This window comes from Pristis pectinata, chromosome 3, assembly GCF_009764475.1.
Source record: "Pristis pectinata isolate sPriPec2 chromosome 3, sPriPec2.1.pri, whole genome shotgun sequence".
NCBI lineage: Eukaryota > Metazoa > Chordata > Chondrichthyes > Rhinopristiformes > Pristidae > Pristis > Pristis pectinata.
In genome coordinates, this window is record NC_067407.1 from 131,305,993 (window position 1) to 131,330,246 (window position 24,254).

General features: G+C 39.3%; 1 protein-coding gene across 2 annotated transcripts; it reads right to left on the bottom strand.

Moving 5' to 3' along the window:
* Window positions 1-3,934: 3,934 nt before the first annotated feature.
* On the bottom strand, window positions 3,935-23,248 carry tfb2m (transcription factor B2, mitochondrial). Of its 2 annotated transcripts, XM_052012893.1 has the most exons (10): window positions 22,147-23,248; window positions 19,286-19,470; window positions 17,813-18,248; window positions 17,627-17,718; window positions 14,403-14,556; window positions 9,447-9,595; window positions 9,266-9,355; window positions 8,958-9,017; window positions 7,704-7,852; window positions 3,935-6,851 (listed from the first exon to the last, which is right to left on the bottom strand). In XM_052012893.1, the coding sequence occupies exons 3-10, from the start codon at window positions 18,234-18,236 to the stop codon at window positions 6,659-6,661; spliced, it is 1,311 nt and encodes a 436-aa protein (XP_051868853.1). In that variant the 5' UTR covers window positions 18,237-18,248; window positions 19,286-19,470; window positions 22,147-23,248; the 3' UTR covers window positions 3,935-6,658. The 2 variants fall into 2 exon arrangements, with proteins under 2 accessions (XP_051868853.1, XP_051868852.1); XM_052012892.1 differs by lacking the exon at window positions 19,286-19,470.
* Window positions 23,249-24,254: the final 1,006 nt, after the last annotated feature.

Consider the following 24,254-nt stretch of genomic DNA (forward strand, 5'->3'; position numbering starts at 1 on the left):
TATCCCTTCTGGCCCCAGTGACTTATCCATCCTGATGTTTTTCAAAAGTTCCAGCGCATCCTCTTTCCTCAAGTCGACATGCCCTAGCACATCAGCCTGTCTTACACTATCCTCACAAACATCAAGGTCTTTGTCTCTGGTGAATACAGAAGCAAAGTATTCATTAAGGACCTACTTAATTAAGTATTTAATGAATACTACTTCTTCCGACTCCAGGCACATTTCCTCTTTTATCCCTGATCAGTCCTACCCTCACTCTAGTCATCCTCCCATTCTTCACATACGTGTAGAACGCCCTGGGGTTTTCCTTGATCCTACACGCCAAGGACTTCTCATGCCCCCTTCTAGCTCTCCTAAGTCCATTCCTAAGCTCCCTCCTGGCTACCTTGTAACTCTCCAGGGCCCTGTCTGATCCATGCTTCCTAAACCTCAGGTAAGCTTCTTTCTTCCTCTTGACAAGATATTCTACATCTCGTGTCAACCATGGTTCCTTCACTCTACCATCCTTACCCTGCCTCAATGGGGCAAACCTATCCAGAGCCCCATGCAATTATTTCTTAAACAACCTCCACATTTCTGCTGTGCACTTACCCAAGAACATCTGTTCCCAATTTACGCTCCCAAGTTCCTGCCTAATAGCATCATAATTCCCCCTCTCCCAGTTAAATGCTTTCCCATATCGTCTGCTCCTATCCCTCTCCAAGACTATGGTAAAGGTCAAGAAGTTATTGTTATTATCTCCAAATGCTCTCCCCATCAAGAGGTCTGAAACCTGATCAGGCTCATTGCCTAGTACCAGGTCCAGTACGGCCTCTCCTCTCATCTTCTCCACCCTCTGACAGAAGACAGAGGGTGGAGTGGTCAGTCTCTTATCATGCAAAGGACGCACAGTCTGAGACGATTATCTGTCACAAAGTGGCCATTTGCGTGATCAAAGAGACCCCAGCCCTCACCGTCAAGGCTCCTTCATATGATTAACAGCCATGGGTGAGGTATTGGAGAACTGTGGTTTGAAGGCAGGAAGCAATATTTCACAACAGATCCTTCTTTTAAAAAAAAGGATACAGAGTGAAAAAAACGAAAACAGAAAAAGCAAACTAACCGTGGATATGATTTGTTTCACTCTGTTATTTCTGAAACTGGCACTTCCACCGTGACATTCCAGCAGGTCTGCTTGTATGCTTTGCTTAGATCAGGGTTGCACTTGAGATTATTTCAGAGCAATTGTAATGTTTCATCGTACAACCATGTTGCAAAATAATACTGGTACTTGAAAAATACTTTGATTCACCTTTGAGCTACTTAGGACCAGTTTCTGTAAAATGTAAACATACCCTTGGACACACCAAGTTGCTAGCAGAATGAATTCTGATGACCAAGAGAGGAATCACATATACCATAATGGAAATGAATTTTCTGTACCATTTTGTGAAGATACCTGATTCTTTAAATGATTACATTGTCCAATTCTGATTAGTTGTGGTACGTCACACCATAGGATTGAAGTTGAATTAGATTGCATCAGTGCTATTGGTATCAAATGGCTTTTCCCCCAAGTCAATTTGTGCATATGGGGGTAATTACATCTTATCCCTTTCAGAGCTCACAAAAATGGACAAAAGGTCAGAAGTAATAGCACTTTTCGTTGCTACAGCTCTCAAACAAACACAAATCTTTGTTTCTAAGTTGAAACCAACCTGCCCACAATTAACATAAGACTTCTAAAATGTGTTTTATTTGACTAAACCTGGCTGCTCATTTCCTGTGACCAAAAAAAATCTTTTCAACTCTGCAGCTTTGTTCTGCACACTGGGTTTATGTTCTATATTACTGTTTCCCTTGCATGCATTTGACAAACACATTTCTACCTGTCACTTCCATCAGGGGAGCCAACAAAACTTAAAAGCACATATAGGCAATTCTTCTTCCTCGATCACTCAGGATCAAGGTTGACTTGCTACTGCTCCAGATCTATGGGTTCTGAGGTGGCTGATGAGGTCAATGTGGGACACACGGTGCTTGACAGGGTAGGTGGGTGGGTAGTTTACATTTCTGCCATTTGAATTGGCATGATAACCCAATATCAAGCATGAAATGGCATTCCTTACTCAATGTGCTTTAGAGGAAATGTAACCTAATCAGGAAAGGATTTGAACCAAAAGGCATATTCAAAAGAATTTTGTTTGCTTTTGATTGCAGAAAGGAGGCAAAATCATAAAACAAATCTCAAGTTGTAACTGATTTACCCTCTAACTCACAATGAAAAGTTTCAAGGGGAACCTTTGTTCAGAATTGGGTCTCATCTCTTCATTAAGTCACCTGTTTTGTTCTTTCTCTAATTAATAACAATTTTTACACACCTCCATTTGACATTTTTAAATTTAGTATTCATTAACCTTGTATGCACCTTGTGTTAATTCAAAAAAAGTTTCATTTTTCTTTTCCCTTGAAATCTAATCTATGCTTTTAAATCAACTAGAGATTTAAGCAGCCGTTTTTCTTTACCACTATTAGCTTTGCAAATTATGTTTCGTAAGTCTGAAGTGCAGTTTAATTGTATTACCTATTCCAATTCTACAGGAATGTTTGACAAGTCAGGGTGGGCACCGAAGCTTTGAAAATTCACTTTGGGGAATGTACACCTCAAGATCTTTTGTGTGCTAAAGACCGTTGATTTGAATTTATGGGTTGTTGCATCAATTTGAATTACTTGAGGTGCAAGTAAAATAATAACACAGCATCCAAGTAAGTTATAATTGAACAAACCAGGAAAATCTTTAAATTTATGAAGATATAATAAAATCTGCATTTTTAAAAATATAACACCTGTTCTTTCAGAGTCTCAATTAAACTTTGATGTTTAAGATGGAATAGAGCCAGAATTGTTTTCCTTACTAGCCAAGATGACAATGTATATTTTTGCCCAATATATTGCTAGTGGATCCCCACATTAAAAAATGTTTTTCTTGTTAACATTTCACAACTACAGGAAGACTCCTATAATATGGTACCTGTGGACTTTGACCAGACAAGCAGATTTTATGGACTATTCAAATATTACTCCTATTAATACACAAACACTATTATTTCAGAGACATAAGAGACTGCAGATGCTGGAATCTGGAGCAATGAACAAAATGCTGGAGGAACTCAGCAGGTCAAGCAGCATCTGTGCAGGGAAATGGACAATCGACCTTTCAGGTCAAGACCCTTTATCTGGACGTTATTTTTTTTTAAATCTGTCACACAGTATAATAAATTTACCAGTGAACTTAAGAGGAGCAGGAAGTATACCAGTATTCGACCTTAGCTCCAGTTGCAAACCTACTATGTTCCTGACCCTGGTGTTCTGGATCCCAACCCTAGCTCTGGCCACAAGCTGGACCCAGAGTTCAGATCTCAGCCCACGCCCGAGCTGCACTTCAGACCCTGCTTCTACTCTGGGCCCCAGCTCACATTCTGCAGTAATGACTGAGCCAGATGCCAAAACCATCAAGATTTCCAAACAATTGGATGCCAGATCACCAGAGTGTTACCTATATTTGCAAATAAACCAAAAGGGAAAGAAAATAAACTTCCTCAATTTAAGTAATCTGTCCATTTATTTTTTTTCTCTAGGTGCAACTTTAGTTTCTGAACCCAACCTAGATTCAATGAACACGCACCCCAAACTACTCCTCTTCCCTACCTTAGTCCATTTTCTTTTGCCATTGCTTCCTAACCTGCATATCAAGGATAATCCCACCAGAAATGAAGTATTTTAATGTCCTGTTGCAGGACTCCTGATTTTAAAGGCAGTGCACAAACTGTCACAGTAAATCCAGAAGAAACTCCTTGAAACACACGTCAGTAGAGTGCGGTTTACAGCCTTAAGAGTTCACTGAAATGCATCCTAGGATCTTGTGCTTTTTTGGTAAAGACAAAATAAAGAGACTTTTATATACCAGAGGACTTGGAAGTCCCTGTTTATTTGTTCCCAAGACATTCCAATATTGAATTAAATAATAAACTCTTGTAACATTAGTAAAAACTACAGGATAACGAGATCTTAGCTACTCATCACTGGATAACGAGATTGTGTGGAAATACATTCTTACTTCTGTATTTGTGGTAGATGTAACTGGTTTACTTGTGCTGCTCAAAGGATGCAGTAGTTGCCATAATATTCCTGAATTTTAGAGGGCAGTGGACTACAACTCGCTCAACTGAAGTATCAATGACGTAAGGCGATGTGAAAAAAATATTATTTTTGAAAAACACAGATGCTTAGAGACAAGAAATTCTGTAGATGCTGGAATCTGGACCAACACACACAAAATGCTGGAGGAACTCAGGTCAGGCAGCATCCATGGAGAGAAATAAACAGTCGACATTTTGGGTCAAGACCCTTTATCAGGACTGGAAAGGAAGAGGGCAGAAGCCAGAATAAGAAGGTCGGGGTGGGGGGAGAGAAAGGGTACATGTAGGCAGGTGATAGGTGAGTTCATCACCTCTGAATTTCTTGCAATCTCTCCCCTACCCCACCCTCCTACCTTCCCCTCCCCTGGACTCACCCATTACCTGAGCTCACCTATCACCTGCCTCCATGTACACTCCCTCCTCCGCCCCCCCCACTGACCTTCCAATATTTATGGATGTGCTCTACAAAGTATCCTGACAGGTTGCATCTCAGCCTGGTATGGCAACTGCTCTGGACTGTTGGAACCTGCAGAATGGTAAACACAGCCCAGTCCATGTTCAGGAAGGCTAACAGGATTATCAAGGATGCCTGCCACCCTGGCCATTCCTTTTTCTCTTTTTTTTACCTTCTGGGAGAAGATACAGGAATTTAAAAAGCTGGGTGTCCAGACTCAAGAACAGCTTCTTCCCTACTACTATCAGACTTCTGAACCAATCACCTCATCCACACCCCCTTCCCAGTGGTGCTGTCATGTTCCCATAATCTTACTTCTACCTCTCTCGGTTATTCTGTTGTTGTCACTTTAGCATTGCACTGCAATCTTTGCACTATTCTGTTGTTTTGCACTCACTGTATTTATTCTTACCATGTGTACTGTTTACTCTGTGAACTTCATGCAAGCAAGGAATTTCATTGCACCCTGGTGTATATGACAATAAACTAATCTGAATCTGGGTCATTAGATGTTTCAAGTGACACGGGTGTCCCTGAACACAAGTTACTGAAAGCTAACATACAGGTGCAGCAGGCATTTTGGAAGGCAAATGTCTTTTTGGTCTTTATTGCAAGAAGATTTGAGTACAAGTTATTTAGGGCCTTAGTGAACAAACATCTGGAGTATTGTGTACAGTTCTGGTCTATTTCTAAAAAGGATGTACTTGTTGTACAAGAAGTGCAGCTACAATTCATCAGACTGGTTTCTGGGATGGCAGTTATGCCATATGAGAAAAGATCAAGTAGGCAAGTTTAGAATGAGAGTTGACCTTATTGAAACTTACAGAATTCTTAGAAAACTCAACATCATAGATTTGAGGATTTTCTCTTAGCTGATGAGTTTAGAACTGTCAGTCTCAAAATAAGGAGTAGGCCACAAGACTGAAATGAGAAGAAATTTCATTACTCAAAAAGGTGGCAAATCTTCAGCATTCTATCTTGGATTGCATTCAAAATAGATGGACAGATTCCTAGATATTAAGGAAATAAAGGGAAAGTGTAGGATACTGGTGTTAAATATGGGTCAGCTATGATCTTGTTGAATGGCAGAAGTCTCAAGGGACAGTATGGCTTATTCCTGCTCTTATTTCTCATGTTCTTATGTTATAAGCAACATCTAACAAAATCAATATATGCCAAGAACATAAAGCAAAAACCAGAATGACAACTGCAGATTAAATCTACAGCCAACTTGAAAATTTTCAACAATATTTACTTGGTATTAGCCATTGTACAACACAGTCATACTAAACTTTAGCTTTCACTGTTGTTACCTGTACATAACTGTAGCTAGAAGTGAAATGGTACTTGCAAAATAACTCCAGTGACAAATGAACTACTATTTGATTGATTGATTTCGTTCTTAAGCCTTCCGAATTTCTAATCCATTATTATTTTTGTCCCAATACCAGAATAGTACAGAATCGCTTAAGATCTTCTTGCTCCTGAGGCATTTGACCTTTTATCATGAGCATGCAACTCATCAACAGTACTCTCTTAACCAAATTTTAAACAGATGTAATTTAAAACAAACCTACTGGTGACTCAAAAGAAATCATTTGGAAGTTACATTATGCAAGTTATACATTACACCAATATATAAAAAAAACATAAAATTGTCTTTTCACATTTGAACGTATCACTGCAATTTTACCTGAACTCTTCACTGTTGTGTCCACTCCTACGTCAACCAAATTCTCACAGGAAGCAAAACTTTAAAATCTGCCCATTTTAAGATCAAAAGTTTAATTCCAATAAGGAAATGTTGATTACAACATACAACATGGCTTTCAACATGGAGTGAAACCAATATGAAGATTTCATTAACAGGTGCAATGAAGTAGAATGACATCATACTTCAAGTAATACATGAAAGCATTTGAGGGTGTTCAGTGTCTTGATTGTGATTATCAGTGAGCAGTTGCATGTGGCAGTCACAAAGCAATGTCAGAAGCAGGATAGTTATATTTCCTTGAAGGTTTACATTCAGATGGGTGACATAGTAGAATTCATATTCTCCAAGACCTCATCATATAACCAACTTTGATTGAAATCCTGAGAGTGCTCCATTGCTTCAAAAAGTTTTTTGTATTCCTCTGGAAACACATGTCCTGTCAATATATCCTCTGGCAGATCTAGTTGCATCATTAATTTCCTTCCACTTCCAGGGCACCAAGACCTATCAATGTTTTAAAACAAAATACTTAAGAATGCTTACAAAGGACAATTAACATTGGACAAACTGGATAACCCTCATTATGTTGTACATCATAAATAAGGCAACGATAGAAAAGTGGTAACATCCCTTCTAACCTTTTACAAGATGTGCCCAGCTTGGTAATGTTCTACTTTAAGAATATGTAAAATAAGTATATTTTACATATACTGAACAGAAAATCATATAACTATAGGAAGGGTTGATAGTCATGCTGGGTAAAAAGGGTCATAGAAAAATTAAAACACCAATGCAAACAGGTTGTCTGTATTGGCTAAAAGGTGGCATGTAGAGAAAAATATGGCAACCCACAGATAAGGAAATATTTTCATAAACAGAATGTTAACGGCAGTTTTGACATGAATGAAATTGTTAATGTGGTCAGTAGTAATCAGGTGGCTCTGAGTGTTTACCAATTTCAGGAAAAAGCTTTTGTGTAAATTATGATAAAATCATTGCTTCTGGGTAGCTGAGAACTTCCAAAATAGATCAATGTGGGATGCAGCTCAACTCCTTTCAAGTCTCATGTAAAATGGACAAGCGAGACCTGGCCATGCTTCATGTGGAAACCTTGACCCTAATAAATGTTACTGGCATACTTGCTCTTCCCAGCCCTGGATATAGTAGTAAGGTCCAATATTTGTCAGAGTGTTAATAATTATTACTTTATTAACTACCAAATTTTTTGTAGAAATCATATTTACGGCTCTGAAGCAAACCAATCAGGTAGAATCACTGACCTGAGAAATTACTGATATCCCACCTCCATCGCTTACCAAACCCTAACAAAAAAAAAAATCCACACAATGTACTTACTCCAATTTGTTCATCAGTTTTGTCCTTCGTTTTGCAAGGCACTGCTTCAGCATCAATATCAGTATGGCTGAATTGGCTGTTGTTAAAGTCTGATTGAACAAGTCTTTGCGTGGTGTCAGTCGCACAAGACACAGATGGTCATTTATCACCTACTCAAGAGATGCAAATTATTTTAACTTTTTAAAAAATATAGAATCAGATGCTGTGAAACTCAGAGGACATGAAAGAATTGTATTCTACTTAACTTTCCATTTTTAATGTAAAAAGGGAGTTTATTTCATATAAAATGACTACTGCATATCTTTCACACAGAAAGTGAATCAGTAAGCGTTCACAATAAGGCAGCTAAAATTTTCAGCAGGAACAGATGGTAAATGCTCTGGAAATCCAAATGTTGGCAATGAAAAGGGGGCACAGCAGTTATTGCTGATGCCTCATCTACAGGGACCACACTGTGATCCTGATTCTCAGTGCTGCTTGTGTGGAGCCTGCACGTTCTATCCATGATTACGTGGATTCCCCCTGGGTGCTCTGGTGTCTTCCCTCATCCTGAAGACTGGTTGGTAGGCAGACTGGCTACTGTAGAGTCAGTACAAGTGGTTGGTAGGAGAATAAGTTGTAAATGGGCATGAAGGAGAATAGGTTAAAGCAACTGTATTGATGGCATTGCTCCAAGAGCTGGCATAGCCTCAATGTGCTGCATGGCCTCCTCCTTTACCATAAGGAAAAATGAGAAATAAGGACAATTTAAAGCCCTAAATCTTTTGAATAAATTATTCAAATAAAAAAACTATTAGACATGTGCGATTATGGGGAAGGGATGCAATTCAGAATACCACACATGACAAGGTGAGAAATAGCAATCTGAACAATATTGGTCTTATACAGTTACCAATTTTAAAAAAATTATGTGGGGGCACTTATTTCAACTGGTTCATTTACAAATTTAAGAATGAGAGTTAACAAACTAAGAGATGGAAGCCAGCCATGTGATTTCTCTTGCCTGTTCTGCCAAGGCTAAACTAACTCTACTAAAATTTACAAAAACCTTGAACATGGTCAATGACCATCAGTCTCTAAGGAGAGAAATATCCCATTTTCCTTAAATTATGATCCTCCAGCCAGGAAAAATGGGCTCTATTTCCCTTATCATACCTTCTTAGAACCCTTCCAAATGAGTTCAAACAAGGATACAGAAGCAATTAGATAATGTGCACTTCACAACATACTGTACATGATAAAATAAAAGCTTACCATGCCTTGTTTCACACATCCACCATTTTTAGAATTTGTAGCAAAAGATGACCAAGGTTCCTAAGGCAAAAATATTCATTTTGAAGTCAGAGTAGTAAACATCACAATTGTTCTATTGCTAAACACTTTACTCAATATTCAACCATGATCAAATGTACATTAGAAACACGTGATATACACTTTAAATAGAGATAAAGGCAAAAACAACACACCAACATCAGGCAACTTCAGAAGAACAAAATACATGCAAATAAAAAAAACGCAAAGTCTGCATTTTACAACCATAATGTTGAAAAACAGAAACTAACCTTGTGTAACAACTCAATTTCACAAGCCATCTGCCACAACGCAGGCAATGCCTGGTAGTGTTTCATGTTTCCAGGCTCTGCCGTCATCTTCTACAGGTGAAGGAATAAAATATTCAATTTCAACAACAGAATATGAAGCACAAGATGCAGGTTAACATTTCAAAGAGACCTCAAAACATACCACGTATTCTTTCTCACTTATGAACATGTTGATTTCTATTCTCCCATACTGAAAAACCGAAATCCGTTCATACAAAGCATAAACAAGCTTCCAAAGCATGTTCCGTTCATTTTTTTGTGGAAAGATTCCAACCACTTTAATTGGAATATCTAGGAAAAAAGATAAGAATTTCTTAGATCAGGCATTGTTTAGAAAGATTTAAGCATTTGTCTGTAGAAGAAATCAAAATCTACCCATGCCATCCTAAGAAAACTCATGTAGATTTCCCAAAGGCAGCAGCACATGTAGATAAGATAGATAAGTTATATGGAATACTTGCCTTCATTAGTCAGGGTAAAGAATTTAATAACAGGGAGCTTTTGGCACAATTATATAAAACATAATTTAAGCCATAGCTGAGTACTTTGTGCAGTTCCGGTCATCGTGCAGTTCCGGTCATCGTGCTATAGGGAAGAATAGTAGTGGAGGCAGATTCAATTGTAGTGAACAAAAAGGAGCTGGGTAGGTGAAAGGTGCAGGGTTAGGGAAAGAAGCATGGGGAGAGGGATTAGCTGGACTGCCAGAGTGGGCGACACAGGTCAAATGGCCATCTTCCATAATGCAACTATTCTACAATTCTGAACATTCCACATGCTTTTATGAAGGCAACTGCAAAACAAATGCATATTTTGTTTGCTTTTACTTGCCAAGGGGTATATTACAAAAGCAATCTTGCTGAAAAGATAACAACTTGTATTTCATGTCTAAGGCATCACCAACCACAACACGAGGTTTACACGGCTGATATGCTAGGGCATGTCGACGTGAGGAAAGAGGATGTGCTGGAACTTTTGAAAAGCACTAGGATAGATAAGTCTCCAGGGACAGATGGGATACATCCAAGGTTATTATGGGAAGTGAGGGAAGAGATTGCTGCACCTTTGGTGATGATCTTTGCATCCTCACTGGCCACAGGAGTAGTGCAGGATGATTGGAGGGTGGCAAATGTTATTCTTTTGTTTAAGAAAGGGAGTAGGGACAACCCTGGGAATTACAGGCCAGTGAGTCTTACTTCAGTGGTGGGCACATTACTGGAGAAGATTCTTAGAGACAGGATTTGTGGGCATTTGGAGAAGCATAAGTTGATTAGGGACAGTCAGCATGGCTTTGTAAGGGGCAGGTTGTGCCTCATGAGCCTGATTGAATTCTTTTTAGGATGTGACAAAGCACATTGATGAAGGTAGAGCAATGGATGTGGTATACATGGATTTCAGTAAGGCATTTGATAAGGTTCCTCATGGAAGGCTCATTCAGAAAGTTAAGAGGCATGGGACCCAGGGAAAGTTGGCTGCATGGATTCAGAATTCAGGGTGGTTGTAGGAGTGTATTCTGACTGGAGGTCAATGACCAGTGATGTTCCGCAGGGATCTGTTCTGGGACCCCTGCTCTGTGATCTTTATAAATGACTTGGATGAGGATGTGGAAGGGTGGGTTAGTAAGTTTGCTGATGATAAAGGTTGGTGCTGTATTGGATAGTGTAGAAGGTTGCTGTAGATTACAACGGGATATTGATAGAACACAGACCTGGGCTGAGAAGTCGCAGATGGAGTTCAACCCAGATAAGTGTGAAGTGATACACTTTGGAAGATCGAATTTGAAGGCAGAATACAAAGTTAATGGCAAGAGTCTTAGCAGTGTGGAGGAACAGAAGGATCTTGGGGTCCATGTCCATAGATCCCTCAAGGTTGCTGCGCAAGTTGATAGGGTTGTTAAGGTGGCATATGGCCTTCATTAGTCGGGGTATTGAGTTCAAGAGCTGTCAGGTAATGTTGCAACTCCATAAAACTCTGGTTAGACCATACAGAGTATTGTGTTCAGTTCTCGTCACCTCATCATAGAAAGGATGTGGAAGTTTTAGATAGGGTGCAGAGGAGATTTACCAGGATGTTGCCTGGATTGGAGAGCATGTCTTATGAGGATAGGTTGAGCGAGCTAGGGCTTTTCTCTTTGGAAGAAAGGAGGATGAGAGGTGACTTGATAGAGCTGTACAGGATCATAAGAGGCATAGATCAAGTGGACAGTCAGAGACTTTTTCCCCAGGGCGAAAATGGCTCACATGAAGGGGCATAATTTTTTAAGGTGATTGGGGGAAGGTATAAGGGGGATGTCAGGGGTAAGTTGTTTTTATTTTCTTTTACACAGAGTGGTGGGTGCGTAGAACACATTGCTGGCAGATACATTAGGGACATTTAAGAGACTCTTAGATAGCCACATGCATGATAGAAAATTAAAGGCTCTGTGGGAGAGAAGGGTTAGGTAGATCTTAGAGAAGGATAAAATGTTGGCATATCGTGGGCCAAAAGGCCTGTACTGTGCTGTAATGTTCTTTTTCAATCTTTTTTAAGTTTTCTAATTAATACAGATTAATATATCAAAATTTATACATGTAATACAAAGAGATCAGGAAAACAATCATGACATGGATAATCATAAAGAACAATAAAAGTATAAAAAAATCTGTAGATTCAATGATTTGTTAGTGAATGAATATAATACAAAAGAAAAAGATTATAAAATATAAAAGAAAGAAAAAAAAAATCCAAAACAATAAGAAAAGTTATAAACAATATATCAAACCAAACTAAGCTAAAGAAAAAAATTTAACAAAAAAACAGAAAAAAAAACTGGACTAAAATTTCTCAATAGAAACAGAGCAATATTATGTCGTCAACTCCGTTCCTCTAAATTGAAAGGTTATTATAAGGGAATCCATATCATGTGAAAATATTGAATAAATGGACTCCAAACTTCCTCAAATTTAAGCGAAGGACCAACAGTACCACTCCTAATTTTTTCCAAGTTTAAACATGATATAGTTTGAGAGAACCATTGAAAAGTAGTAGGGGGTATTGGATCCTTCCATTTAAGCAAAATGGATCGTTTGGCCGTTAGTGTGACAAAGGCAATCATACGGTTAGCGGAGGCAGATAGATAGCCAGATTCTATCCTTGGTAATCCAAAAATTATGGTGATAGGGTGAGGTTGTAAATCAATCTTCAATACATTTGAAATAATGTTAAAAATATCTTTCCAATATTTTTCCAAAAGAGGACAGGACCAAAACTTATGTGTCAAAGAAGCCTCATTTGATTTACATCTGTCACATATGGGATTTATATGTTGATAAAAACGAGCTAGCTTATCTTTTGACATATGGGTCCTGTGAACTACCTTAAACTGTATCAAAGAGTGTCTGGCACACATTGAAGATGTATTAACTAAATGAAGAATTTTCTTCCAAGTCTCTGTAGGTAAAGATGTCTGGAGTTCACTTTCCCATTCATTCTTAATTTTGTCCAGTGGTTCTGAACGAATTTTCATAATTACATCATAAATTATTGCTATCAAGCCCTTCTGACAAGGATTAAAACCAAAAATTTTTTCCATAATTTCAGTTTTGTAAGGTGTGGGAAAAGAGGGTATAGTAGCTTTTAAAAAATTTCTGATTTGCAAATATCGAAAAAAGTGTGATCTAGGCAAATTGTATTAGTTAGACAATTGTTCAAAAGATGAAAAACAGTTATCAATGAATAAATCACAAAAACATACTATTCCCTTCCTTTTCCATATGGAAAAAGCTGAGTCAACTCTGGATGGATGAAAGAAAAAATTAGATTGAATGGGACTTGATAGATTAAATTTATTCAATCCAAAAAATTTACGAAATTGAAACCATATTCGTATTGTATGTTTAACAATTGGGTTAATCATATGTTTACTTAATTTGGTAAGTGCAAAAGGGAGTGGAGCTCCTAAAATAGAAATGAATGAAAATTCAAGTACTGATTGGGACTCAAGGTGTACCCATTTGGGGCGTTGAATTACATCTGAATCTTGTATCCAAAAAATTAAATATCTAATATTGATTGCCCAATAATATAATCTAAACTTAGGCAAGGCCATACCACCATCCTTTCTTAGTTTTTGTAAATATTTCTTACTTAGCCTCGGGTTTTTATTCTGTCAAATATGAAAGAATTTTAGAATCAATAGTGTCAAAAAAAGGATTTTGGAACAAAAGTTGGAATTGCTTGAAATAAATATAAAAATTTTGGTAAAATATTCATCTTAACCGCATTAATTCGGCCTACCAATGATAGAGACAGTGGGGACCATTTAGTAAATTATTGTTTAACATGGTCAATTAAAGGCAGTAGATTAGCTTTAAATAAGTCCTTATGTCTCTTAGTAATTTTAACACCCAAATACATTAAATAGTCAGTTACCAATCTAAAAGGTAATTGGAAACTTAACTTGGAAAAAGCAATAATAACAATGATCTTTGAGCAACAAAACTGGTCAGGACAGTGGCTCATCTTTGAGATAATGCCTTGGGATTATTCGTTATTCACTTTTAAGAGGGGAATACTGGGGCTAGTTATAACATCTCATCTGACATCTACAATAGTACAATTCTGGAGCAAAAGCTGAAATGTTTCTGAGCCCAAATTACCCTTGCTCCACGAGAGTGAGATTGCACACACTGTGTGCTGACTTGAGAGAAGAGTATTATACCCAATGAACCACTCTGACACCTACAATCAGTGCACCAGCTCCAATTGCCCATTTCCGTGGACTAAATATCTACATCTATAACTGACACAATTACTGCTACCCACTCAATACTACTCCACGCCATCTAGTGACATTTCAACTGCATTACAGCTAGCTTTCATGAAAAATTTAGGGCACAGCTACAGCTCTAGTCCTGATGAAGGGTCTCGACCCGAGACGTTTACTATTTATTTCCCTCCATAGATGTTGCCTAACCTGCTGAGTTCCTCCAGCATTTTGTGTATGTTGCTACAGCTCTTTACAATTCTTTGCAAAGCAAATACTGTTGGATCATATTCCAAATGTTCAGAATTATTGTTCAACTGATGTAACTGAAACAGAAAGTGATAAACAGATCATCACCTGCAGTCCAATCAACCTCTGATATTCCCAGATCGTTGAAGAGTTTCTCAGAAAACATGGCAGGAGGTTTCATCATGCCACGACCCACTGGATCCAGCTTGAAGAAATCGCAGTGGACCACTTCCAACTGTCCATTCAAATCTTTTTCTAAGGACTAAATTTTAATTGCAACAGTTTAATGAAGATTATGGAACATTATTTTAAAGCAACCACCATTTATGGTGAAGAGTTGCAAAACCATACTTACCTTGACCGAATAAGTGCAAGTTTTAAGCAGAATCATTGAAGGTGCATAAAACAACAAGTGATGGGTGAAGGTGGTCCCCCTCTTATCCCCTCACCCTAAATCTCTAGTTTTATCTACTTTTGATATGGGATAAAGTTTCTTGCAATCTACCTTGTTTATACAACTCAATTTATATAACTCAATCATATCCCCTCTTGACCTATTTCTGCACTAGGGAGAACAGACCTAGCTTTTCTAGTCCGTCCTACCTGAGCTGCTCCATCCCAAGCAATGTGATGATGAATCTCCTCTGCATCCTCCCGAGAGATAGAGCTTTCCTATAGCATTGTGACCACAAATGCACACAGTATTCCAGCTGAGGACTGACCAAGGTTGGAACATAACCTCACTACTTCTGTATTCAATGCCATAACTAATGAAGACCAGTATCTCATACATCTTTCTAGCCATGCTATCTACCAGTGTTGCCACCTTCAAGGATCTCTGGACTTGTACTCCAGAGCCCTCTGTTCTTCAATGATCCCCAAGACCCCACAATTCATGGTATACGTTCTAGCCTCATTAGTGCTCCCAAAATGCATCACGTCACATGGAGTAAGCTCCATGTACTGTTTTACAGCCCACTCATTAACAGATCAATATCTCTGCAGCCTAAGGCAACCTTTCACACTAGCAACAACTCTGCCAGTCTTTGTGTCATCTGTGAACTTACTGATCATGCCTCCCACATATGTCATTTACATACATCGCAAACAGCAATGGTTCCAGCACCAATCCTTGTGGGACACCACTAGTCATAGGCCTCCAATCATAAAAACAGCCCTCTACCATCACCCTCCATCTCCTATTGCCAAGACAATCTTGGATCCAGTTTGCCAACTTGCCCTGGATTTCATGGGCCCTAACCTTTTGAACCAGTCTCCATGTGGCACCTTGTCAAAGACCTTACTAATCCATGTAAATCACACCTACTGCCTTGCCCTCACCGGATGCACTTTTACCTCTTCAAGAGAATAAAACCAAATGGTCAGGCAGGGCCACATTGGCCGCCTATGATTAGACTCCATTTTTCCAAGTGATCATTAATCCTTTCCTTCAGAATTTCCCCCCCAGGTATTCATACAATAACTCAAATTCACAACCTCTATGACAAAGAAAAATAAGGGCACCATATGGATAGGAACATCACATGTAGGTTCCTCTCCAAGTTACACATTAAACCACTTGGAAACGTGTCACCATTCCTTCATCATCCCTGGGTGTAACTCCAAGAGCTCTGTGGGGGTATCCTTCACCAGAAGAACTATTGCATTTCAAGACAGCTCAGCACCATCTTCTCAATGGCAATTAAAATGGACAATAAACATTGGCCTTGTCAGTGAAACACATATCCCGAGAAATGATCAAGTGTCCACTCACATATTAACAGACATTTGCTACAACATCATCTATAAAGGATACCACTTCTGACAACACTAGTCAATAAATACTGTATTATAATAGCGAAGATCACATTTTTGAATTTTGGATTAACACTGAGAAGCTAGGGCAAGGGACAAGGTGCTCCTGCTTTGAAAAACAAAGCAGATGCAATAGCATGTGTTATGGACTCAGTGAAAGTCCCTTTAAGATAGAGAGTGTGTGTGTATGTGTGTGTGGGGCGTGCTTACGTCAATAGAAGATAAAGGACGTAATGACGTTGTTGAAGAAGTCAGAAGAAGAAGAAGAGAGAGAGAGAAGGGAGAGAGACACCAGCCTGCTTGTTTTCTCTATCGATGGATGAGAAACAATAACTGTGTTTACCACTGAAATCCATGTATGGAAGTTGGAAGTAATCCGGTGGAGTTCACTTTGTTGCTGACCTGTAGAAGGAAACAGGTATTTGTGTGTGGACGACCATGGTTCGGATGCTTTTCGGGGTGAGGAAGTCACTACCGAGTAAACACTGAAGTGTCGTTTGGGTTCCATCGTGGAACATTTGGATTTCGTATGTACTCTCTCTATGTTTTTCTACATCTACATCTTATCTTCAGACAACGGTGGTTGTTGAAGAAGCCCTTGCTCATGTTTCACCTTATGGCTTGCGGAACTGAACTTTAAGAACCATTCAGGAACTGGGAGTTTTGGACTTTGTCACACACACACACGACGAGTTTAGTTTTGGGGTTAACGTTCGAGGTTTAACATTCTTGAATTCTAACATACTAACATTTTTTTTTACTTTTATTTTACGTATTATCATAAGTAGTGATTAATAAAATAGTTTTTAACACTGAATCATGCTCAGTGTGTTTCTTTTAAAATAGATTGCCACTGTCCCCAACAAAATCTGCATGAAAAAGTTGTTTTCTGAAGCATCAAACAGAAGACTCTAAAAACAAAAGATGGAGTTCTAGGATAAGTTGCAGTCTCTGATGGATCACTTGCATTTCATTTTTGGATTTACCCTGCCCCAAACTGAAGGTAGGGAGATGATGGACTGGCAGACAATTTTACCCTTGTAGACAATAATCACTGCAATTATTTAAAACTTGATCTCATAACAAGTTTCAAATACTTCAAAGGTCTCTCAACACAAAGCGAGAGAGACATGACTGACAACCTGGATGGCGAGAAAGAACTAAACAAAATAAAAAAAAATCAGAAGCATCCAATGGACACTTGGGTAAGGGAGAGAAGGGCAATCCTGGCAATTTTAAAAATGAGCAGAATAAAAACTTCAGAAGTGAGAATAGTACCAACATATTTTTCCAAATGCAGCTGGCTTTGACTTGTCACATCCTGGCAAATGCTTGACCTTTCATTCTTTTGCTGTGCAAAGACTGAAGTCAGGATATGGTGCAATGAGATGGAAGCCCATCCATGGGACATTTTAAAGACAATCTGTGTCACGCACGTCACTCAAATTGTAATGTGCTCAATTTCTTAGCATTAAAATTAACTTTGATCAATAAAAAAAAATGAACTGCATAATTACCTGCAATGCTGGTATAAACTGCTTATCACTCTCCAGAGCCACAATCCTCCGTGCTCCACCATTCAGTAATGCACGTGTTAAAACACCAGGCCCTACAGATGCAACAAAACACAAGTAAATCATCATGAGGCTGAAGAAATCCTTAACCAAAACATAAACACAGATTATTCATTAAAATGTACACACCTGGATTGCATTCAAAAATTATTGCATTATTTTCAGAGAGATCATTGTCAATGCATTCCACGATTAGATTTGCCAAATCAGGATTGATAATAAATCTCCTTAACCATCGTCTCTTCTCCGCATTCATTATTATTTCTTCAACCTCCTCCATGTCCATAAAGTCAAACCTGGACAACGGCCTCTGCTGCTCTTTCCTGAGTAATGAACTAGCAAGTGCTGACAGATATCTCTGTGTTCTATCACAATAAGTTGAATATGCCTTAACCTTGGGCAAAGACAGAGATTTTGGTGCGCCATTGCCTAGAAGCCCACTGTGATGTGGAAATGATCTTAATGAATACTGGACTTGTTGTCGACAACCACAGGCTCTGCAGGTTATAGTCCTTAGTGTGTAAAATACTGACTTGCAGCTTAATGACGACATAATGCTTCTGATCTGAAATAAAAAGATATTAAACTCCAAACAGACGAAGTCAAAATCATGATTTTGCACTATAAATTCTACAATTACATTGCTAATATAAAGTCAGGATTTCATTCACCACCATTGCTGTTGATGATTGAAAAATGCTACTTTACACAAATGTCTATTTATGCATGGACAACAGCATATTGATTCTTGAACTAAGTGACGTTATGTCCATAGAGTTGAATTCACAAATAACTACACTGAATAGAACATGCATGGTAGTGTAGTGGTTAGCCTAATGCTTTACAGAGCCAGCGACCCGGGTTCAATTCCCGCCACCGTCTGTAAGGAGTTTGTACATTCTCCCCGTGTCTGTGTGGGTTTCCTCCGGGTGCTCCTGTTTCCTCCCACATTCCAAAGATGTACAGGTTGGGAAGTTGTGGGCATGCTATGTTGGCGCCAGAAGCGTGGCGACACTTGCGGGCTGCCCTCCAGAACACTCTACACAAAAGATGTATTTCATAGTGTGTTTCGATGTACATGTGACTAATAAAGATCTTATCTTAAATATGATCCCATTTTTGGGAGGCTTTTCGGTGGGGAGGGGTGTCAAAGTGATATAGCCAGATTAAATAAATAGTCAATAAGGCTGAAATTATGTACACAAATGAAAGGTCATTTATCTTAGGGGGCAGAACAGATAGATCTTTTTTTTGAAAAAGGGAAGGAACTAGTAAATATTCTTGGGATCTTTGTTTGCTGGCTGGCCAGTGAAACGACAAGGGCCTCGATGGAGGAAAGAAACTGCTGGAGGAACTCAGTGGGTCAGGCAGCATCTGTGGAGGCAGAGGGATGATCAATGTTTTGGGTCAAGACCCTGCATCACAATCAGGGGCCCTGATGCAAGGTCTCTACCCAAAACATCAACCACCCCTCTGCCTCACAGGTGCTACCTGACCTGCTGAGTTCCTGCAGCTTTGGTTTTTTTTGCTCCAGATTACAGCATTTGCAGTCTCATATGTATGCAGGGCCTGGATGTGCTTGATGATCGCTCTTGCACTTACCTTTAGGACACCACAAGTCCGACTGGCCTCTGGGTTTCCACTGCTATGGCTGTCCTGCAAAGGTATAGTGATCTTCAAGGTGCAAATTGCCCTCAAGTGGCCTTCGCATGAACTGTCCAATCACACCCCACAGTGTCCTAATGATTTATAGTACTGTCAAAGGTCTTGGCCTTGCTTTTCAGTGTCTGAGATCAGAGACCAAAATAGAAAAACAAGCCACTTAGCAAGGTTGGCAACCCTAATCTTGTGAAGAGAGCACTTCAAAGCTGCCCCCGCACTTCACTTTGTCTGAGCTCAGCCCCCAAACTCAATGCCACATCCAACATCAGATGTGCTGGAAGCTTATTTCCAACTTGTCTCTGACTTGTTGTAAAATGCAGGCATTGAAGTCAGGAACAAACTGACCTTCCCATGGAACCACTAGCTGGTGGGCAGCACGATATGGTCCAACAAATTTACATGCCAATACAATAAGGTATTATGAAGCAGAACAGTAGATTAAGCCTATAAATCCAGAGTACCAAAGAAAGGAAGTGAAATTGTACATAGCTTTCGTGAGATCTCATCTAGAATTCTAGTTTAAGCTTTGGTCTCTGTACTGGAAGAAAGACAAATTGATTTACGACACTGTTCACTAGATTAATTGTACGGGTGACAAAGTTGCCCAATGAAGATGTATTGAGTAAGACTAGAATTAACTCGAGTTTAAAAGAATAAAAGGTGATCTCCAAAATTTAAAAATATTCTGAAAGGGGTCAGCAGTTGAGCTGCCAACTCTGACACGTCTACAACTAAACGGCAATCTCAGAATAAGGAAGCAGCCATTTCAGGCTGAGATGAAAAGTAAGCTCTTCACTTAGAAAATGGTGAACCTTTGGAATTCTCTATCCAAAAAGGTTGTCAGTGATTAGTGATATTGGTGATAGTGATATTAAAATTTGCCTTAAGCCAAGATCAAGTCAATTAAGAGATTTGTAGTTTAAATAAATCAAAGGATATGGGATTGGACGGAAGTGTATTTTAAGTAGATGAGCCATGACCTTATTGGCAGTTCACACTCAAAGAGATAAAAGATCATTTCTGTTTTTATTTCATGGTCATCACCACAGTAACAGAAATTGACATGCCTTTACCATTCATTAACACTCCTGTCTGAAGCTGAGTTTAAGACCTGACAATTTTAGCAAACACTTGATGACCACGATTTAAAATTTCTTGGATTCATACCAGTGTTTCAAAGTCAATTATTCACTTGCAATTCATTATAATACAAAGTCTTTTTTTTAAATGAACTATGAAGTAAATTTGACAACTCCATTGATAATGTGAATGAGAAGATTAAAAAAAAATTAGTAAGTTCTAAGCATGTTTGGTCTTTGGCTGTTTCTAATGCCCAAATCATTAAAATAAAACAAATATATTCAACAAATTATCAGCTTGAATTGACTGATTCTATATGATACAGCTTTGGATACATTAATAATACATTAACAATCGAGATAAAGTCCTTTGGAACCACGATGTCAGTTTGGTTGGTCACCTACTTCACAAAGGGCATGACGGACAGGAAGGAAGACTAAAAATGTTCTTGAAAAAGTTACACAACCAAAACAACAACCCATTGTTGCATAACAGAAAATGCTGGAAACACTTTTCATCAAAACTAGATATCAACTTAAAGCATTAATCATTCCTCTTTCCATAGATGCTGCTTGACCTACTGAGAATTTATAGCATTTTCCACTCCCATTTCAGATTTCCAGCACAGACCTGCACTATAAACTTTGGTATTCAACTTAGTAGTGAACTGGATATGATTAACTGTTTAAGCAAATAAAGTTATGTTGCTCTCATTAAATACTACCCTCGTATTGCTTTGATCTCCACATTCTATGTCTCAGTACTCAACTCCTTCATTCTTTATGTCATATTAAAAAAAAAGCATTTATTAAGCACCTTCCATGCTCTCAAGACCTCCACACGTGCTTTAACGCCAAAGTACTTGTAAACTCCTTTATATGAATATCAAATTGCAGATGCTGGTAGACTGAAATAAAAACTAAACACTTGGAAAGTCAGGAAGCATTTTGGAAAGAGAAACAAAGTTAATGTTTCGGGTCAAAGAGTGAAATCTTAACTGCTTTTTCTTTCCACGGATGCTGCATTTCCAGCGTTTTCTGACTTTTACTTGTTAAATCTAAGATTATTGCAGGAATTGCCGCAACGAATTTGCATACATCAAGTTTCCACGGTACGTACGGAGAAAGTTGTAAAAGCAGAATTTCCAAGTGGTTGTCTAATAGTTAAGAAATAAGATTTAAAAAGGAGACGCAAGAGACTGTAGATGCTGGAATCTGGAGCAACAAACAATCTGCTGGAGGAACTCAGCGGGTCAAGCAGCATCTCGGTGGCGGGGCGGGGGGGGGGGGAAGGAATTGTTGACGTTTCGGGTCGAAACCCTGCAATATAAAAAAGGAGTTCGGGTCTTCGACCTCAAACGTTAACTCTCTCTCTTCAGATGAAGGGTCCCGACCTGAAACGCCGACTGTTCATTCCCCCTCACAGACGTTGCCTGACCCGCTGAGTTCGCCCAGCACTTTTTGTGTTACTCTCTCCTTTCACACTCATTGCCTGACCCGCTGATAATTTAAAGAAAGGCGGGAAATGCTGGAAACTAAGAGCTGCCTTTCCTTGAGCACGTTGCTCCTGGCTCTGGCTTTGAGAGGCCGTGGCAACACCCCCACACAACCCGACTGCCGCTGATACGGCATGTCACAGCCGACTAATATTCCAGCACTGAGACCCCAGAATAACAAACCAAGTGACACACGGCGGTAAAGGCGGAGGATTATTGGTCTGACCTGACACAAAGCCCAGCTCCTCAAACGGGTGTCACCCCCACAGCCTGCTCCGTCCCACAGGCGGCCGCCATTCTGACATTGGACCCAACGTCACCCGAGGCGCACGTTGGCCGGTTACGCGATGACGTCACACGCAGTCCGACCGTTGACCGGGCCCAGGATTATTGACGCTGCCAGGTTCGCGCAATAGAGGTAGGGCGTTAGAGCAGGTAAACATCTTGATTCATTCCTGTTGTCACACAGAATGGGCGTCGCCGACTGTCCTACATTTGCATCAACTGAGAGCAGCGATCCGCCGGCTCCTTTATTCCGTCCAAGGAACGTTCAGGAAACCGTGAGGGCTGACGGCGCATGCTCAGCGCGGACCTACAGCTGGACGGAGTGCGCATGCGTGACCATGAGGCTGTGGCAGTGGGTTGGGTAGCGTCTGGAGGAGGAGGAAGGGGGTTCACGTCAATTGTCCAATTTTAAGATCCAGCATGAATGCGTTGTTGACAAGGACAATGTAACGATGTAGAAGGAAACTATTCAGTCTACTACCTCAGTATAGCAACGCTATGACCACTTCGCACGACAATGGACTTTATTTTGGTTGTTGTACGACTTTGTGTAAATTATATTTTTCTTGTGACTGCTGTGCATCGGATGCTATGTGCCTGTTATGCTACCGCAGATAAGTTTTTCATTGCACCTGTGCATACATGTACTTGTGTGTATGACGATAAACTTGACTTTGACTTTGAAAGTCCAATTCCCAGGAGAGTACAGGCTCTCCCTGGGTTATGAACAGCCGATTTATGGACATCCCGTACATACGAACAAGCTCCCATAAATATTATTAAATTCAAAGGAGAACCAGGCTGTTTACCTGCAACCTCTCTGTGGTAATCAAGCACCATTGTATCTTCAGAACGCAAGCTGCCACTTTCACTGCGGGAAGCCACTTAAAAAAGTTGCTTTGGAAATTGATGAGCAATTGCTTCTATTGATACCTGTGCAACACTCCTCTATTAAACAGTGTAATAGCCGCTGATATTTCAAGCCTATTGAAATCAATCATTGAATGTGGGACATCCTGATTGTGTACAATTGCAGCTGGGAAGGGGAAAACAATAAATGAATGATCATGTTAATTGGCTCTTATCAACACCATTCATTACATTAGTGTGGACATAGTTACTGTTCCAAGTGATTTTGTGAATTTTCCGAATTATGCATAAAATCAACTAATGGACGTCTGTAAAAATGGAATGCATTTGTACCTGGGGAACTATAATCAATATAGTTCCATTCCCCCTTATTTCCCTCTGCCCCTGCAATTTATTTTCTCATCCATGTCCCTAACTACCCCTTAATTCTTTTTACCATTAACCTACACTAGCAAAAATACTTTAATTTTAATTCAAAACTTTTCATTGAATCAATTGCTGTATCTTGAAGCCCAATAGGACAAAGCTACCTGCTTGCTTGAGAACTTCTATGCTAAACATTCACTCTCTCCACCACTGGTGGAGCTCCAGGACCAAAGAAGATGACTTCCATCTTCCATATATTTAATTGAAAGGAATGTCTGCTTATCCAGTGCTGAATATAGAAAACTGACTATTTACACAGAAGGAACAAGCTGTGATTTGCTGACGAGTGCCACGCCGTTACTGATCGTCTGACTGGGGTAAGGAATTGAAGGTGAGGAGGCTCTTAGAGGAATGGTTTTATCCCATATTATCTAGTCTCCATCAAGCCCACAATGTCTTTATAGGATGTTAAGAGAACCACAGAGGGAAGCTGCTGTTGCCAATTAAATGAAGCACATAATAAAACACATCAGACAATTACTCTGCCTAATAACTATACGTCTTTATTAATTACAATCACTTCCAACAACTCAAAGATTTATGATATAGTTCAATTACTTAACTCTTTAGTTACACAACTCTTTAGTTATTTTCACAACTTCAGAAATTTATTACATATATTTGGATATTACTCGCTCTAGATGAACCTGGTTAGGAGGCTAAAGAAATTTGGTTTGTCCCCTTTGACTCTCACCAACTTTTACCGATGCACCATAGAAAGCATCCTATCAGGATGTATCACGGCTTGGTATG

What these genes read in the sequence shown, in the direction of transcription:
- tfb2m (XM_052012892.1), bottom strand. Translation starts at nt 18,236, where the DNA reads ATGTCGTCATTAAGCTGCAAGTCAGTATTTTACACACTAAGGACTATA. An exon ending in AGAGGTTGATTGGACTGCAG is followed by an intron (nt 9,596 to 14,402) that starts GTGATGATCTGT and finishes CTTTTTTCCTAG; the next exon opens with ATATTCCAATTAAAGTGGTT. An exon ending in AAATTGAGTTGTTACACAAG is followed by an intron (nt 9,018 to 9,265) that starts GTTAGTTTCTGT and finishes TTTTTGCCTTAG; the next exon opens with GAACCTTGGTCATCTTTTGC.